The following is a 17,121-nucleotide window of genomic DNA, read 5'->3' on the forward strand; positions in this document are numbered from 1 at the left end:
ACTAATGTATACATTACATTTGTGGAAGTATTTGAAAGTGCAGGATTTACATTAAACACTTCTCTTGATTTTTGTAATATCTACCTGTCATTTTCCCATTTGATTAATAGATGTCAGAGGGCTTAAATTTTGAGTGCCTGAATTCACTGAAATTAAAACTTCTTACATCAAATGTAATTGAACTGAATGTAGCAACAGTGCATACTTTTAGAAGTACTGATTTAAAAAAAATATATAAAAACACATATCCATGAACATGCAGATGGGGGCAACATATTAAACCATGGAAGTAGAATTAGTATTGTTTTCTGAGAAGACAAATTTTTAAAAAGTCAAGGGGTTTTATAACTTTCTAGTTTCCAACTTATTTGCCCTAAAGTGGAACATTGACAGCAGCAGAAGAGGAGATCCTGGGCCAGTGCAGGCTCTGGGAGCAGCGGGGTGAGTGCTGGAAGGAGCTGGCTGGAGGCAGAGCAGGGAGGTGCTCAGGCAGGCCAGGACGGCCTCAGGGCACGCGGCTCAGTGAGTGAGAAAAAGTTCACATTTCTTGGAGAGCCCTTGACTCTGCCCACAGAAAACCCAAACTCCTTCCAACGGGGATGTGCATCTCATGTAAAAGTTGTTACTCCCAGAAAGAAAACCAGTGGAAGTAGAAATTTTACGTATGCAGAAATTACTTCAAATTTGTTTCTAACCTTATCCTTTTCTTCCCCCATCTTAATGTGTGGTGACTTTCTGCAGGTGACGCACACATCTTAGGAGAGCGCTGTATTTCAGTTGCTGTTGGCTCTGATGTGACTTTGTGGTGTCCGATGTTCTGGTTCTGAGGTTCTGCGCAGAACGTGGCTCCTCCCTGCTGAGTGTTGCTTGTTGAAGGCCCGTGTGGAAACTTTTCCTGTAAGCTCGTTGACCGCAGCAGTCTTGGTTCAGAAACCTTTGGACCTCCTGAGACTTCACACAGCCTTCTAACCTTTCTAGTGTGACCTTTTCATTTTACTGTTCCCCATTAACCCAGATGTTTTCCAGAATGTAAGCAATCTGCTGAATGCAGGGTCGGGGGTGCCCTCCGTTGGCTCTGGGGAGAAGCATGGCTGTTTCTCCGGGTGGAGCTTCCCGCCCACCATGGTGTGCTCCAAGCCGCAGCAGGGTTCTTTGGCAGAAATAATCGTCGAAGGCCTGCGTGGTATGGCTGTGGGTATGCGACCTCGCGGCCATACCGGCCCCTCCCCATCAGTGGTACCACAGAGAGGAGCAGGGGGAGGCCTGATGTGCTTCTGAGACTGCGTTGTCCGTGTGTAACTAGACATGCAGAGAAAGTGTTGGAGATGAGCAGGAGACGGTGTCTGTCCCTGATGAGCTTAGCCGTGCCCTTGAGCGGGTCAGGTTTCTGTGCGGCTGATCTGGACTCAGCCTGGCTGTGGCAGTGCAGGTGACTGCTGGGCTTTGGCAAGGCTGCACCCACTGTCCGTCTGAAACGGCCCCCTTCCCAGGCTCGCTGTGCCAGCTGGGCGCCCAGGCCTGATTTCCCGCCAGGACGGAGGCCCTGTGTATGTGTTGGGGAAGGGGGAGGTGGGAGTCCTGCTTTATTGCCGTATCCAATGCCACGTGGGGTCAGCACTCAGGAAACATGTGCTGTGTGGGTCAGCGATTGAGTTCAGAAACCTGGAAAATTCAGCAGTGTAGGCTTTGGCCATGACCTGTCCAGCCCTGCGGCTCTTTGTTTCTGTCTCTGAATTTCCTGCCATAGCATCCTCCTCCTTCCAGGGGCCCCTGTTCCCATATGGCTGTTGGCAGCTTCACAGGTTCCTCTGCCTCCCCTCCCGGGCCCTGGTGTGGCTGGGGCAGCTAGTAGCTATGCAGATCCCACAGCCAGTAGACGGTTGGTGCCAACGTCTTGGGCCTGGGTTACCTGAGTCAACGACTCCAGTACATGGCTGAGCTTACCCCGAATGTCTGGATCGGAAGGCCTTGGGTTGCAGAAAGGTGGGAGTTCGATATCAAAGGACAGCCTGCAATGCAGAAGGGGAAATGGCTGTGCTGGATGGCCAGCTAGAGGAGTCTGTGCAGAGCCTGGGACCCGGTGCAGACACAGAGCTGACATGGGCAATGCAGTGACACGGCCACCGTGGAAGTGGGCAAAGTTACAGGCTTCAGACCGATATGGAGGGGCTGGTCTAAAACAATCCTCATTTTCCTTTAATCCTAGCAACTGCTGGCTTTTGGGGTGGGGAAGTGAGATCTGTGGTGGCCGCGAGGAGAGACAGGGATTTTAATTAAACCCCTCTTTCTGGGAGAGGGGAGTAGCCTTTTCTTTAGGACGGTGAGCATCGTCATCTCAGGCAGCTCAGGCTGCTGTAACGAAACACCATTGACTGAGTGGCTTATGAACAACAGGAATTTGTTTCTCACAGTTCTAGAGGCTGGAAGGCAGGATCAGGGTGCTATTGGGTGGGTTCTGGTGTGGGCTCCTTCCTGGTTGGCACATACCTTCTCTCTGGCCCTGATACAATGGGAGGGTGAGGGATTTGCTGGACCCCTTTGTGAGGCACAAATCCCATTTAAGGGTCTCCAGCCTGAGGAACTCATCACCTCCCAAAGACCTCCTGACAGCATCACATTGAGGGTGAGGATTTCAACCTGTGTTTTGGGGGGCAGGCAGTTCGTAATCGTCACCCTCTTTGTGTATTTCTGACTCAACATTGAGTCTGCCTTTGGCTCTCCAGGGGACAGAGCCTGTGTGGACACTGAGCAAGGTCAGAGCTGCAAGCATGTGCACATCGGGGGCAAGGGAGCTGCCAGGGGTGTGAGAAGGGGGTTTCAGCGTCAATCGGAGCTGCTTTCCTGGCAAATGTACTCATAAGCTATCCTGGCAACATTTGCTTTTCACGAAGAGTCGATGAGGCAGTGGGGGCAGCAGGCGGTGTTGCCAGAAGCTTGGAACTGATGGGCAGCAGAGAAGGGGCAGAGGCCACGACCTTGGGGTGGTCAGCAGTGCCAGGTGTCTGCCCTCCAGGACTCACGCCTGTGATTGTGCGGAGACTGAGCCGACCGGGGCTTGCCGGCCAGTGTGGCTCTCATGCAGGTGATTATCGGGGTTGGTTTCTATGTAATGTTCCCTCAACCTCATGCCCCCCCCCCAACAATTTCTGTGCCTAGCAGAAATCATGCTGCATTTCCTTGATGAAGCCTTGAGTTTCCTGTGGAGATGTAGGAATAGCACGATTTGGCTCACGTCAAAATACTTTGCAGTGAAGCTGCACGGAAGAGGTTTCTAGGCTTCCATTTGACGTTTTCAACAATGCCTGAGTGTTACAGGACTGTCTTGCTTGTTAAAAAGCACCAGATGAAAAAGGCTAGTAGTTAATTATGGAGACTTTTTACATTAGCACAGAGACGGTGGCTTGAGGCAAATTCAGTGTAACGTAGGTGTGTTTGTAAGCCGTCAAACGGACCATCTCTCTGCGGGCGACACATGTTTTCCGGTATTGGTTTTGTTCTGTAAAAGGATGACTGGCATGCGGTACAGTCGTTCCAAAATTCACCTGGAAGGTGTCCACATGGTGCTTTGTTTTCTCCTGACATTCTGGGCACCACGAGGAAGTATTCCTGTCTTCAGCACTAGCAGGAGACTTTTCCTGAACACCTGCTCCTCTTTGGCGTTGTGGGTGTGAAGGGGTCAGAGTGACCCTGTCTTCATGGAGCTTTCAGACACCATGGGGATAGTGTGGCACAAGTGTCGGGCTCAGGTGGGACTCAGGTGGGACAGAGGCTTTCCCCAGAAAACAGCTGCCGATTCCAGGACGGCCCTCCTGCATCATGTCTGAATTAAGGCTGTTCTATTACAGCAGGGGTGTCATGTTAACTGGAAGTGCGCTTTTGTTCTGGGCAGTAAGTAAATTAATTGTACATTTGCCAAGGACAGTGAGGTTTGATTTGATGAATCCAGTAGGGAAAAGGAGAAGGGGCGTGGCTGGGTGGGGACGTGTGTGATGGGAGCAGAATGGAGCAGCCATCCAGGCTGTTGGGATGGAGGGGCCGCGCCCGCATTTTCATGGGGTCTGTCGCTGTTTGTGCCACTAGACCTGAACCTCTGTCTCTACAGTAGTAACGCATCATTCACGTCCCAGCAGGCCAAGTCCTCAGGAAAATGGGGCCAAAAAGTAGAAAACCATGACCGTAGAAGGCAACGGCACGTGACTGAGCTTTCTGGGTTGTGCGTCCTTGTGATAAAAACAGTCCTAACTGAGCTGAACACCAGAATGAAAACGAACCTTCCTCCGTGCTGAAGTCGGAAGAGGTGTGCTTGGCTATCCGCAGTGCCTGCCTGTTTGGGCGGTGATTACTGCAGGTCACACGTGCTGTACAGGAGGAGGGCAGTGAACTCTGGAGCCAGGCTGGCCGGGTGCAAGTCCCAGCTCCATAGCCAGCTCTGTGATCTGGGACAATTCACCTATGTCCTCTGCCTCTCGGTTTCCTCCTCTGTAAAAGGGGGGTAATAGTCGCATCTATCTGAAAGGGCTATGTGAGAATTAAACGACCTTGTAAATGTAAGGGGCTGAGAACAGTATCTGCTCTTGGTGAGCAGAAGGATGACCAGGAGGTGACCAGCAAAATACCCCTTTCGAAGCCTCAATACTGTTCTGTAGTGAGCAAAGACATAGCTCCTCTCTGGACGAAGCCATTAATAGTCGATCCTGGCAGGCAGAGTGCAGATTCCTTCAAATCAGAAATTTGAACTCTGGCCAATGACTGCTGTACTGATTAAATCTTAGGATTTGTTGTTAATGGTAAAGTAGTCTACAAAAACAGAAACAGTCTGAAGGAGTTTGAGAGGGTGTGGGCTCAGCTGCAACCTCTCCTCCCAAGGCCGTTGGTCAACATCATCTCTAGCCCTGTGGAAAGACAGAAGCAGTGAAGAAAATGTCGGACAAACATTTGGTGTGTTTGTACACTTCTCCCAGAAATCCTAAATGCTTTGCATGTTTCAGCTAATAATTCATTAAAATGGATTATGCTGACCATTTTATAACCTACTTCACTGCTCTCCTGTCTAAATCCATCCCTTTGTGACACATTTTTTTTACACTTGGCTCATTTTTTCAATTGTGTTTGCTGTCTTACTCCCATGTAAAGGATAAATGTGCATGTTTGTTGATTTGACTGAGACAGCTAATGCTAAATGTCTCTGTTCCTTGAATGTTGACTTGTGATGGTGTCATTTAAGTCTCTTCTCTTACCCCTTGAGTCAGCAAAATATTCCGTGTTACTTTGAGCAAAACTTGCTCATTAGTGTTATGGAGAGTATAAAAGCAAATGGAATAAGTTTCCTGCCTTCAGGAGGATTGAAATCTCAGTCGGTATGACAGCATGGATGGGAGTCGGCTCAGTTTGCAGCTTTTAAAACATGTTGGAATCTTTCCTCTGCCACTTTTGATGGTGAGACCCTGAGCAAATCATTTCCACAAGCATCATGCTCTCCATCTATGACATGGAAGTAAAAATAGCAATCTTGACAGAATTGTGATGACTACAGACGTGTACCTAACCTCTTATTTACTGCCTCCCGATAGAAGATATTGTAACTCATCCCATTTGAGAGCAGGTGGTGATCACCCCATCCTGTGAGATTCAAGTATAAGTATCTGGAATCCCCCATCTGCAGGTGAGGAAGACCCAGCAGCCCTCACAATGTCTTCTGGAAACTGGATTTTGTTTGAAGGGTGAACTGACTCCAAGTTTCTTCTGTTTTCACGTATTGTCCTTCCTACGTGGCTCCTGGGGTTTTTCCCTTCCTCCCAATCTACATTAACCTGATAACAGCCAGCTATGTTTTCTAGAATTCCCCTAAATTGACTCATGCCAAATACTGAATACAGTAGATTGTGAGGGGTTCATTAAATCACGATAGAGCATCCTAAGAAGGAAAGTAGACACCTTTGTTCTTAAAGGGTCTTCAGCTATCCCACCCTGGAGAAGGTTGCTGATTTCCTTTTCTCCTCGGGCAGTCTTGTTACTATGCATCACTTCTTTTCTCTGAGATGGAGTCTCGCTCTGTCACTCAGGCTGGAGTGCAGTGTCATGATCTTGGCTCACTGCAACCTCCATCTCCTGGGTTCAAGTGATTCTCCTGCCTCAGCCTCCCGCGTAGCTGGACTACAGGTATGTGCCACCACACCGAGCTAATTTTTGTATTTTTGGTAGAGACAGGGTTTCACAATATTGGTCAGACGGGTCTTGAACTCTTGACCTCGTGATCCATCCACGTTGGCTTCCCAAAGTGTTGGGATTACAGGCATGAGTCACCGTACCCGGCCTGCATCACTTTTTATGCCTCGTCTTCATCCTTACAGCTTCTCCTTCCTAGTGGCCTCAACTCCCAACCCCGGAGTACGGGTCACAACTGTCCATCTTCATGCACCACAGCTTAATTCCCCTTCTTCTCCTCCCCACCATGCCCTATGGGCTGCTTTTCTACAACCAGAGTGGAGACCCAGGGAGATCTGCTAAACTAAGACAGTGCTCACCCCTGGGAGAAAAATCTACTTCCCAGTTCTCAGTCCTGCTAAACTATTGTTAAGATAAAGAAGGACCATGATAAATCCTATTGGCTAAGAGAAGAAGAGTCTCCATGTTGCCATAGGACAAGAGAGGAGGTGACAGAATCTGCAGCCATTTGGTCGAATATGTGATATGTGAGTCATTCTGAGGAATACGTTAAAATTCTGTAGTCAGATCTTGGAAAATGGTAGTTCCAGCAGAGGGAATAATATAACAAAAAACCCAGGCAGAAAACAAGTGTGTGTGTGTGTGTGTGTGGAGAAGAACAATAATGTGATGTGAATGAAGGGTTCGGTGTCATGAGTGAGAAATGGCTGACCGAAAGTAGGGAGATGCAGAGAGGAAGATACCACGGGAAGACTGAACATCACATTAAGTGATTTAGGTGATTCTGCCTGCAGTGCAAATATTTTGGGCTCTGAAGTGAAGTCATCAAAAGGTTTACGTCTGTAATGGAGGATTGGTCTAGATAGCCTCTCAGATCCCACTCGGCTTTGAGATCCTTGATTCCGGGTCACACCTGCGGGTCTGGAGGGCAGTTCTGCAGGGTCATGAAGGAAGGATTCCAGGAGGCTGTGACACGAAGGGCATTCAGGTGACCACATCAAGAGATCAAGTGGGGTAACAAAAGCCTGAACTAAAAGGAATGCAGTGTAAATATGAAGGAGAAAGAGGAAATGGGAAACTTACTAGAAACGATAAGTAGAGAAAAAGGGGAACGTGTGATTCCAAGGTTTAGAACAGTATTTGTAAGTTACAGTCCCACAACTTCTTGCATAAACAGTATCTAAGAGAGTCATTTTAAGAAGAAGAGCAAACTTCCAAGTTCCACTGAAAGACATCAGCATCTCTGTGGAGTGAATTGGGGAAAGAGAATGAAGAAGTCTGCTCAACTTTTAGACACACAAAATGTGAATTGAATTGCATGAGTGACAACAATGTGAAGATATTTAACAGGAGCTCTTTTTTCTCTTTTTGGCCTACGGTATTTAATCCTTCTATCATTATCGTCCTTTCTCTAATTTGATGTCTTTGAACCTTTATTCAAAAATCTACTACGTATATGTAACATGTTTGTGAGATTATTACTAGACCCTCTAGGAGGTTTCATTAACCCAGTTTTCTCTTATTATACCAATACCACACTATCTTGGTAGTTCAGGTAAGTCCTCCACCGTTTTATTCCAAGTTGTCTTAGCTCTGTTGGGTTCTTTAAATTTCCAGACACATTTTGGAATCCGCTAGTTCATTTCTACTGAAAAATAAAAATAAAAATAAAAATCATGCTGTGATTTTGATTGGAATTGCATTAAACCTCTGATCCACAAGCGCAGAACTGACATCTTAACAATATTGAGCCTGCTGATCCATGGACACAATATATCACTTCATTTATTTAGTTCTTTAATTTATTTCAACATCACTGCCTGCTTTTCAGTGTATAGATCTTACACATCTTTTGTCAGATTTAGTCTGAGGTATTTCATGTTTTGATGTGCTATAATATTGCTTTGTAAATTTCCATTTCCAATTATTTCTTTGCCAGTGTATAAAGAGATATTGCTTATGTGTTTAGCTTGTATCTTGCAAGCTTTCCAAACTCACTTATTAGTAAGTAATTTATTATTATTAGTTTTAGTGGCTTTTTGTGATTTCAGGAGATTTTCCACACAGGTGATCACGTCACCTGCAGATCCAGATAGTTTTAAATCTTTTCTAATAAGGGTGCATTTTATATATTTTAACTTGCCTTATTGCACTGACTAGACTCCAAAAAAATGCTGAAAAGCAGTGAGGAAAAAGTCATCAGGTGGGATGGTAAATACAGCCCCTGTTCTTCCATTTTGACCTGAAGCACCCAGTGTGATCATTTTCTCATTTGATTTTCGTGAGGACTTTTTGTTTCCTTTTTTTCCTTTATTTTTAAAAAATACACTATCTTTTAGGCAGTTTCACCTTCACAGAAAAATTGAGGGAAAGGTGCAGAGAGTCCTTCTATATGCCTTCCCTTCCCCCACGTGCACAGCCTCCCCCACTAAAAACTCTCCTGCCCAGAGGGAGCGTTTGTAACAATTGAAGAACCGACGTTGACATATTGTCACCCAGAGTCCACAGTTTACATGAGGGCTCCGTCTTGGTGCTGGTTCTATGGGTTTGAACAAAGGTGTCATGACATGTATCCACCATGATAGCATCGTACAGAGCAGTTGCACTAAAATCCTAAAAATTTCCATGTTCCACCTCATCATCTCTCCCTCTTCCCAACACCTGGGAACCACGGATAGTTTCACTCCATAGTCTGGCCTTTTTCTGAATGTCCTTTAGTCTTTTCTGATGGGTCTCTTTTGTGTAGCCGTGCATGTTTAAAGTTCCTAAGTGTCTTTTCATGGCTTGACAGCTCACTTCCTTTCAGTGCTGAAGAATATGCCATTGTTTGGATATATCACAGGTTATTTATCCACTCACCTAGTGAAGAACATTTTGGTTTCTTCGTTGCCTCCAAGTTTGAGCAATTATGAATAAAGCTGCAATAAAATTAGCAATTATGATTAAAGCTTCTATAAATGTCCGTGTGCAGGTTTTTCTGTGAACACAAGTTTTCAACTCCTTTGGATAAATACTGAACAGTGCAATAGCTGGATCACATGTTAAGAGGATATCTCGTGCCCATCAATGATACACTGGATACACAAAATGTGGCACGTATATACCACGGAATACTATGCAACCATAAAAAAGAATGGGTTCCTGTCCTTTGCAGGGACATGGATGAAGCTGGAAGCCATCATTCTCAGCAAACTAAACTAAAAGAGGAACAGAAAACCAAACACCACATGCTCTCACTCATAAGTGGGAGTTGAACAATGAGATCACATGGACACGGGGAGGGGAACGACACACACGGGGGCCTGTTGGGGGTTGGAGGCAAGAGGAGGGAGAGCATTAGGACAAATACCTCATGCATGCAGGGCTTAAAACCTAGATGATGGGTTGACAGGGGCAGCAAACCACCATGGCACATGTATACCTATGTAATAGACCTGCACATGTATCCAAGAACTTAAAGTAAAATTTAAAAAATAGGGAGTATAGTTTGGTAAGACAATGTGATAATTTTACAAACACAAAACATGTCATACCCACTTCCCCACCTCCCTCAAGTGCTTTCAACAGCATCCTGTTGCTGTTATTAAGAGAATAAAGCATCTACCATCATCTCCCAGCCCCTGCCTGCCTGCCTTCATTCTTGCCTTGTGCCACTTTCTCCCGTGCTTACTTCCTTGCACGTGCCTGTTTCCTGCTGCAAGAGGCATTCTGCAGCACCCCCATCTCTGTTTAGACCGTGGTGTCCCTACACTCCACCGCCCTCAACAATCAACCTCTACTTCTCTCCAGACTGCAAGGGGATCATACCTTCCAGAATGCATCGGTTTTCTACCTCTCATCCCAAGATACGCCAGATTCTTTTACAGCATAAATTTAGAGAACCCCGCTTCCCTTTCTTTGGTGTGCTTTCCTGAATTCTTCATCAGAAACCCATTAGAGTGATTGTCTTATTAGTGCCCATTCTCCCCATCAGGCTGCAGGTTCGTGAGAGCAGGGGCCACGGTCATGTTGGTGAACCACGGTATTCTCAGTGACTATCCATGTGCTTAGAAAGTATTTGCTGAATGAGTAAATGGGTCTGCAGTTCCAACCAAAGCTAGAAGCTTGACTTTGGAAGAATGAAAGTAGATAACGTCTCCAAAGCAGACCCCATAGCATGAGAAAAGAAAGGAAGAACGGAGGCAGAGCTGAAGGATGAATATCGGCACAGGAGTAGGTGAGAGTTCCAGAAATGCTGGGTTTTCACGTGTTTTTACTTACCTCCTATCTGTGTTTCCATCTCTGTGTAGCGTGACTCTCACATCCCTCTCAATTTCTACATTTCTTTACTGACAAGGACAGAGGTAGTGCATTGGACACACTACTAACCAGCATACTCTCTCGGACTTGCAAGGAAATGTAGAGAAAACAATCTAGAAATGGTATCTCAGAAGAAAAAAATATCAAAAATATGAGAATAAATGTGGGAAAAAAATCAATGTTTAAAGACAACTTCTCAACATATTTAGGTATCTCTGGGACCTAAAATTTCATCAGAACTCCCCACACTTCTTTCTTTTTACATTGCTCTGTGTGTGTGTGTGTGTGTGTGTGTGTGTGTGTGTGTGTGTGTATTCAACAGAAATCTACCAAAAAAAAAATAATAATAATGCTATTGCTAGAATAATGCTACTACAGGGGAGAAAAATGTAATCTTTTCTTCCACCCATCTTAGCTTCATTGGTTGGGGTTCCTATAACAAAAGACAGATGAACCCCCAAAAAAGCAAGCGGAGGTTTATTAGCATGTATATTTCATATATACATGAGAGATACACAGGGAATGAGGGAATCTCAAAGAGACAGCTCAGACCTTTCTTTTATATAACATCTTCAACAAGGATAATAAATGTTTCTAGAAGTGCCAAGACAAAGTAAAAGGACTTTGGGTCATTGGGGGCAACAAATTGTGGGAAGGCCAATAAATGATAGATTTTTGTGTAAATTCCTCTGGTGCTGTTTCCTGAATAAGGGTCTGAAGTTGTCTACAGAGATTGAGCTGCGTCCTTTCTGGCAGAGAGGGGAGAAAGGGCACTTTTGTCTTTGTATAATATGATTATGTTGTGTGCTTTTCAGAAACTAGAGGGAAGGCCAGAGCGCTTCTTAATTGCTTTCAGCTCAAAATATTTTAGCATGGCGTGTTGTATTCTCTGCACTGTTCCTGCTGCAGATATCTCTAAAGGCATCAGTCGCATCCACAGCACTACTTGTGGGGAAATATTGAGCAGAACTGGAATCAAATGTATAATTCAGCCCCATAGAATCTGAGCCACAGGACAGAGAGAACTGCCCGGGAGTCAAAGCAGACACTGAGCAGCTGACATTCTAAGAGTCTCCTTCCAGTAGATCGGCGCATAAACTCAAGTTCTTTTCACAGATTTGTCTGTGTTTCTTTTTTGGAAAAAAACATAACCCTGTAGCGAAAATGTCTACTTCACAGTGCACCAAAACATCTGGAGCCTTAGCCAGAAGCAGCACAGACCCAGGCAGCCTGGTGATGTCCGGCGGGGGCAGCCCATAAAATCCATCAGCATGTGGCCCTGCGAGCCGCCACCAGTAACATATGTTTACATGCTAATGAATGTCAGGCTCATTTAGAACAAATTTGCATCCATCAAAGTCAAACAGCGAGCAGAGCAGCACATTTTCCTGTGTGTCAGTGGCCCCTGAGATACCAGGGAGAACTTGAATTGCCTGACCCCTTCAACTTCCAAGCATCCCAGAGGGAAAATGCAGACCCCAGGAAAGGACTGTGCTGGAAACCATTTGTTCTTACAGATGTCCGGAGTAGTCTTGTGACTGACCCAAAGACTCCCCTCTGAGGGTGGGGGAGACCTAGGTTAGGAGAGGGTGAACCGTGCTGCCTTCTAAGACCTTCCTTCTAAGGGAGGTTGGGAGAAACCCAGAGTAGGTGGAGGTGAGCCATGCTGGCAGGACCTTCCTTCTAAGGGAGGGTGGGGAGACCTAGGGTACGTGGAGGTGAGCCATACTGGCAGGACCTTCCTTCTAAGGGAGGGTGGGGGAGACCTAGAGTAGGTAGAGGTGAGCCATGCTGGCAGGAACTTCCCTCTAAGGGAGAGTGGGGGGACCTAGGGTAGCTGGAGGTAAGCCGTGCGGGTAGGATCTTCCTTCTAAGGGAGGACGAAGTGTGCTTTGCTAGACTCTGCGCTTGAGTCTCAGCGTGGCGGACCCAGATGGGAGCAAGTCACTTCTATCCTATGATTCTGGGTGTCCTCATCTGTCATGGAAGGTTTGGTTAGATGAGCTTAAAGTCACTCCAGTTGCAAAGCTGTGTGACTTGTAGATACATGCCAGTGTGAATGACTCACTTCACTTTTACAAGTTGCACAGATAGCCAGGCTTCCCCTTGTATCAGTCAGGAGGTCCCAGAAGACTTTGTCACAGGCAAAGAGGTGATTAAAAGGAGTCACTGACGGGATTCTTTGGAGATCGGTGGGCAGGGCCCAAGGGAAGTGAGAATAGCACTCCCCAGATTATGGGCAAGGGATGCCTGGGGAGGGGCTGCTAACGTGGACAGGCATGAGTAAGAGAGGACTGAGGACAGCTCCTCTCCCTCCTCCACCTTCTACCTGCTGCCAGCAATGAATCCAACCAGCAGCCCTAGGCCAGGCCAGGCTCCCAGAGTCAGAGCCAGGAAGAAGCCAGGCACATGGAGAAGCCACTGGTCCCCACCAACACCAAGGGTGCAGTAAGAATTTTGATGGAAACATTTAAAAACTCATTCAACAACTTCCTATCTCCCCAACCAGCCTCTACATATGATTCCACCTTTTCCGACTCCTGAGCCATCCTCAGGGGTGTCACAGGGGTGGGGCTGCCTGCTCTGCCCAGGGCCTGGGACCCTCCAACCTTCGGAGGTCTGGAGTCCCCTCTCCCCTCCCTGGCAGCAACTGTCTTCTCTGCTGTCAAATTATCACTTCCATCCTCCCACAACACATGAGAATTTAAGACGGGATTTTGGTGGGGACACAGCTAAACCATATCAAAGGGGGGACCTGGGGCTTCCTCATGGGGCTCTGGCATGAGCTTGGGTGACACAGGTTATAAGACCCCATCTGCTTCAGGTTTAATTGCATACCCCAATATTCCCAGGTTGTAGTCCTAACCAAGGACCTCAGAATGTGTCTGTATGTGGAGATAGGCCTTTTAAAGAGGTGATGAAGGTAACGAAGTCATTAGAACTGATGCCCTTGTAAGAAGAGATCAGGACACAGACATCTATTGAGGGACAACCGCACGAGGACACAAGAGAAGATGCCATCTGACAGTCAAGGAGAGATGCCTTAGGAGGAGCCAGTCCTGAACCCACCTTGACCTTGGACCTCCAGACTCCAGGACTATGAGAAATACATCTCTGTCTTTTCACAAAACTGCCTGTGGCAGCCCAACCAGAGCCATGCGCCATCTTTGGTTCTCAGAAATTCCACTGGTTTTTATACTCCTGGATTTTAGGAGGCCCCTGGATGACCAGCATGTGGCTAAAGTTAGAGAAGGAGTTACTTGTGTAAGAGAGCCCCACACATCTCTGAGCGGACACCGTACAGCCCATGAGATATTGGGTGTAGTACCATCCTCTCTTCCCTAGGATATTAAGAACAATATCACAGGAGGGGTGTACAGCCACAGCCCCTGCGTCACTGGGAGCAATAGCATCTTCTCCCCCTCTCAATATAAGGAACAATATCCCAGGGTGGGTGTACATCCCCTGTGATATTGGGTGTAACGTCATCGTCTCCCAATGCGGATATTAAGCATAGTGTCACAGGGGGGTGTATACCTTCTCCGCTATCGGGAATAATATCCTCTCCCCTCAGGACTGTATGCAAAATATCGAAGGGGTTTTACAACTCTTGCGATATGGGCAGTAATATCATCCTCTCCCCACCTAGATGTTAGGAACTCTATCACAGGCGGCCGTACATTTCTTGCGATATTGGGAGTCATATCCTCTCCCATCATGGATATTAAGAACAATATTACAATGGAGGTGTACCACCCACTGCCATATTGAGAGTAATATGCTCTCCCCTTCGGGATATTAGGAACAATATCGCAGGAGGTGTGTACAACCTCTGCGATATTGGGAGTAATATCATCCTCTCCCCCTGAATATAAGAAACAATATCACAGGAGGATGTACACCCCCTGTGATATTGGGAGTCATATCATTTTCTCTCCCTCTGGATATTTGGAACAATATCACAGTGGGTGTGTACACCCTCTGCGATTTTGCCACTAGTATCATCGTCTCCCTCCCAGGATATAGGGAACCATATCACAAGGAGGTGTACACCCCCTGCGATACTGGGAGTGATATCGTCCTCTCCCTCCCTGGATACTAGGAACAATATCACTAGGGAGTGTACACCTCCTGCAATATGGAGACTAATATCATCCTCTCGCCCCCTGGATATTAGGAACCATATCATAGGGGTGGTGTACACCCCCTGTAAAATCAGAAGAAATATCATCCTCTCCACCTTTGGATGTTAGGGACAATATCACGGGGGAGGTCTACGCCCCCTTCGATATTGGGAGTTGTATCATCCTCTCCCACCCAGGATATAAGGAACAAGACGACCGAAGGGAGGTACACCCACTGCCATAGTTTCAATAATGTCATCCTCTACCCCCTGGCTGTTAGGAATAACATCATAGTGGGGTGTACACTTTCTTCGATATTGGGAGTGATATCATCCCCTCCCCGCTGGATATCAGGAACAAGTCTATTAATTATTAATATTAATAAATATAAGAAAAATTAAGAGTAATCATCGACATTAATAATCACAATAAAGATAGTAAAATAGTTAAAAATGTTAACGATTAGCATTAATAATCAGTAGTAATATCACTACTAATAAAATAATGATATCAGCAATTGTTACTTAAATCAATATTAAGTGATGCTGGTAATAAAATAACAATATTAGCAATTATTTTAAGCATGCATAATCATATATTTAAAATAATTATCCATAACAGTATCCTATTAATAGTATCATTGATAATTGTTAATATCGATCATGGATGTTTAATAATTAATCATATTACTCCTAATACCGCAGGGGGTGTACACCTACCTGTGATGTTGTTCTTAATATCCAGGGACAGAGAGCATGGGATGTTGTTCCTAATTATCAAGGAGGGGAGAGTGCAATATTACTCCCAATATGACAGGGTGTGTACATCCCCCCCAAGGCACTGTTCTTGCCATTCAAAACAAGAGAGGATGACATGACTCCAGATATCGAAGAAAGTGCAAACCCACGTGTGATATTCTTTCTAATATCCAGAAAGGAAGAAGAGGATAGTAATCCTCATATGGCAGGAGGGGTACACTCACTCTGATATTTTTCCAAATATGCCGGGGGAAAAGAGAATAATTGCATTCCCAATATCGCACCAAGGGTTGTACACCCCGTGTGAGATGGTCCTTCATAATGTTTCAAGGCGGGAGGGATGATATTATGACATATATGGCAGAAAGTGTACACTCCCCAGGGATATTGTTCCCATGATCCTGGAGGGAAGGGGATGATATTACTTTAAATATTACAGAAGGTGTACATGCCCCCAGTGATATTGTTTCTAATTTCCACGTGGGAGAGGAAGATATGACACCCAATAATGCAGGGAGTACAAACAGTCCTGGGATATTCTTCTTAACATTCAGGGAGGAAGAGGATATTACTCCCAATACAGACGGGTGTACACCCTCTGACGGTGTACACACTGAGGGTATACACCCATCTGTGAAAGAGTTCATAATTTCCAGAGAGGGAGATGATATTACTCACAATATCATAAACAGGCTGTGAGTCCACCATGGCCCCTAATAGCCAGCGGGAGGAGAAGGGGTGGCTATTAGTCCCCACCTTGTGGGGGTGCCTCACCCCCCTGCGAGGTGACTCCTAATAGCCAGAGGGGGAGAGGGGGTGGCGATTAGTCCCCACCTCGCGAGGGGTGCCTCACCGCCCTGCGATGTGGCTCTTAATATTCGGGGGGGAGAGGGGGTGGCTATTAGTCCTCACATCGTGGGGGAGGTCCTAAAATAAAATATATGTTAACTATTTAAAGGTGTGAATTTTATTACATATAGAAAAATGTGCGTTTAGCGTACAAATGTGCACATTTATGTCAAATACATGAAAACACATAATCCAGGTGTTTCGGTTCATACCACTGTAGAGACTTTTCGGTTTCTTTTCATACAACTGCCCAACTGGGGCCCAGAGCCAACACCCACCAGCTGTGTCACTGCGTCTGTTGTTTTACTGTCACACACCGGCCCTACCCCACAAAAAAAAAAAAAAAAAAGCCATGGCACTTAATAAAAAATTAATTTTACAACGTTATTAGAGATGACTTGTAGTCCTCTTTGAAGAGACTGCAGCATGTGAAGGATTTCAAATACAACTGTGTTCTGGGTCTCCTGATCTAAGGACCTATCCGCACTGGTGGCTTTAGCAGTGCTTCATGCAAACTTCCAGAAGGCATGTGTGTCATGTCTAAGAGCAAACTAGAGTTCACGCCTCAGCACTGTGTGCCTCTTCTTTCTTCCGTCCCACGGGCACCGTCTTCTCCCAGGGAGCTGGTGCTGTGCTCTGAGGCTCTGTCCCACCAGTCCCTGCCAAGTCCCTGGGGCCACTGTGGAGAACCAGCCTCCGTCTGTCAAAGTGTGTTGTGCAGAAAACAACTCATCCAAATCTGTTTAAAAACCACACATTTGCGACGCCTCTAGGCCTCAGAAGGTGGAGGCAGACAGGTAAAGGCAGCTGCCATGGGGGCTGAAGTTCAAGCCGGTCTGTCCGGCGACTGATGGGCACTGTCTGCAGTGAGCCACTGCACATTTAGCGAGGCTGTCTGGCCCCTCACCTCTGCCAAGCCTCCACCC

General features: G+C 46.2%; 1 protein-coding gene across 35 annotated transcripts in view; it reads right to left on the minus strand.

Annotated features, from left to right (window-relative positions):
- LOC139361627 (disco-interacting protein 2 homolog C-like) overlaps window positions 1-17,121 on the minus strand; it is a 182,558-nt gene that overhangs the window by 23,023 nt on the left and 142,414 nt on the right. The window contains exons 4-6 of one of the 35 annotated variants that reach the window (XR_011619210.1): window positions 10,426-10,577; window positions 9,025-9,083; window positions 218-7,810 (exon numbers count right to left, since the gene is read on the minus strand). The exons of 23 other annotated variants lie outside the window; for them this stretch is intronic. Coding sequence is in view for 7 of the 12 variants with exons in the window: in XM_071090295.1 (XP_070946396.1) it covers window positions 10,474-10,577 (104 nt within the window). In the remaining 5 variants the exon portion in view is untranslated. Of the gene's footprint in view, window positions 1-217; window positions 15,358-17,121 lie in introns of those variants that run through there. 11 more of the 35 variants (XR_011619209.1, XR_011619207.1, XR_011619206.1 and 8 more) reach the window with 11 other exon arrangements.

This window comes from Macaca nemestrina, unplaced genomic scaffold, assembly GCF_043159975.1.
Source record: "Macaca nemestrina isolate mMacNem1 unplaced genomic scaffold, mMacNem.hap1 Scaffold_76, whole genome shotgun sequence".
NCBI classification, from domain to species: Eukaryota; Metazoa; Chordata; class Mammalia; order Primates; family Cercopithecidae; genus Macaca; species Macaca nemestrina.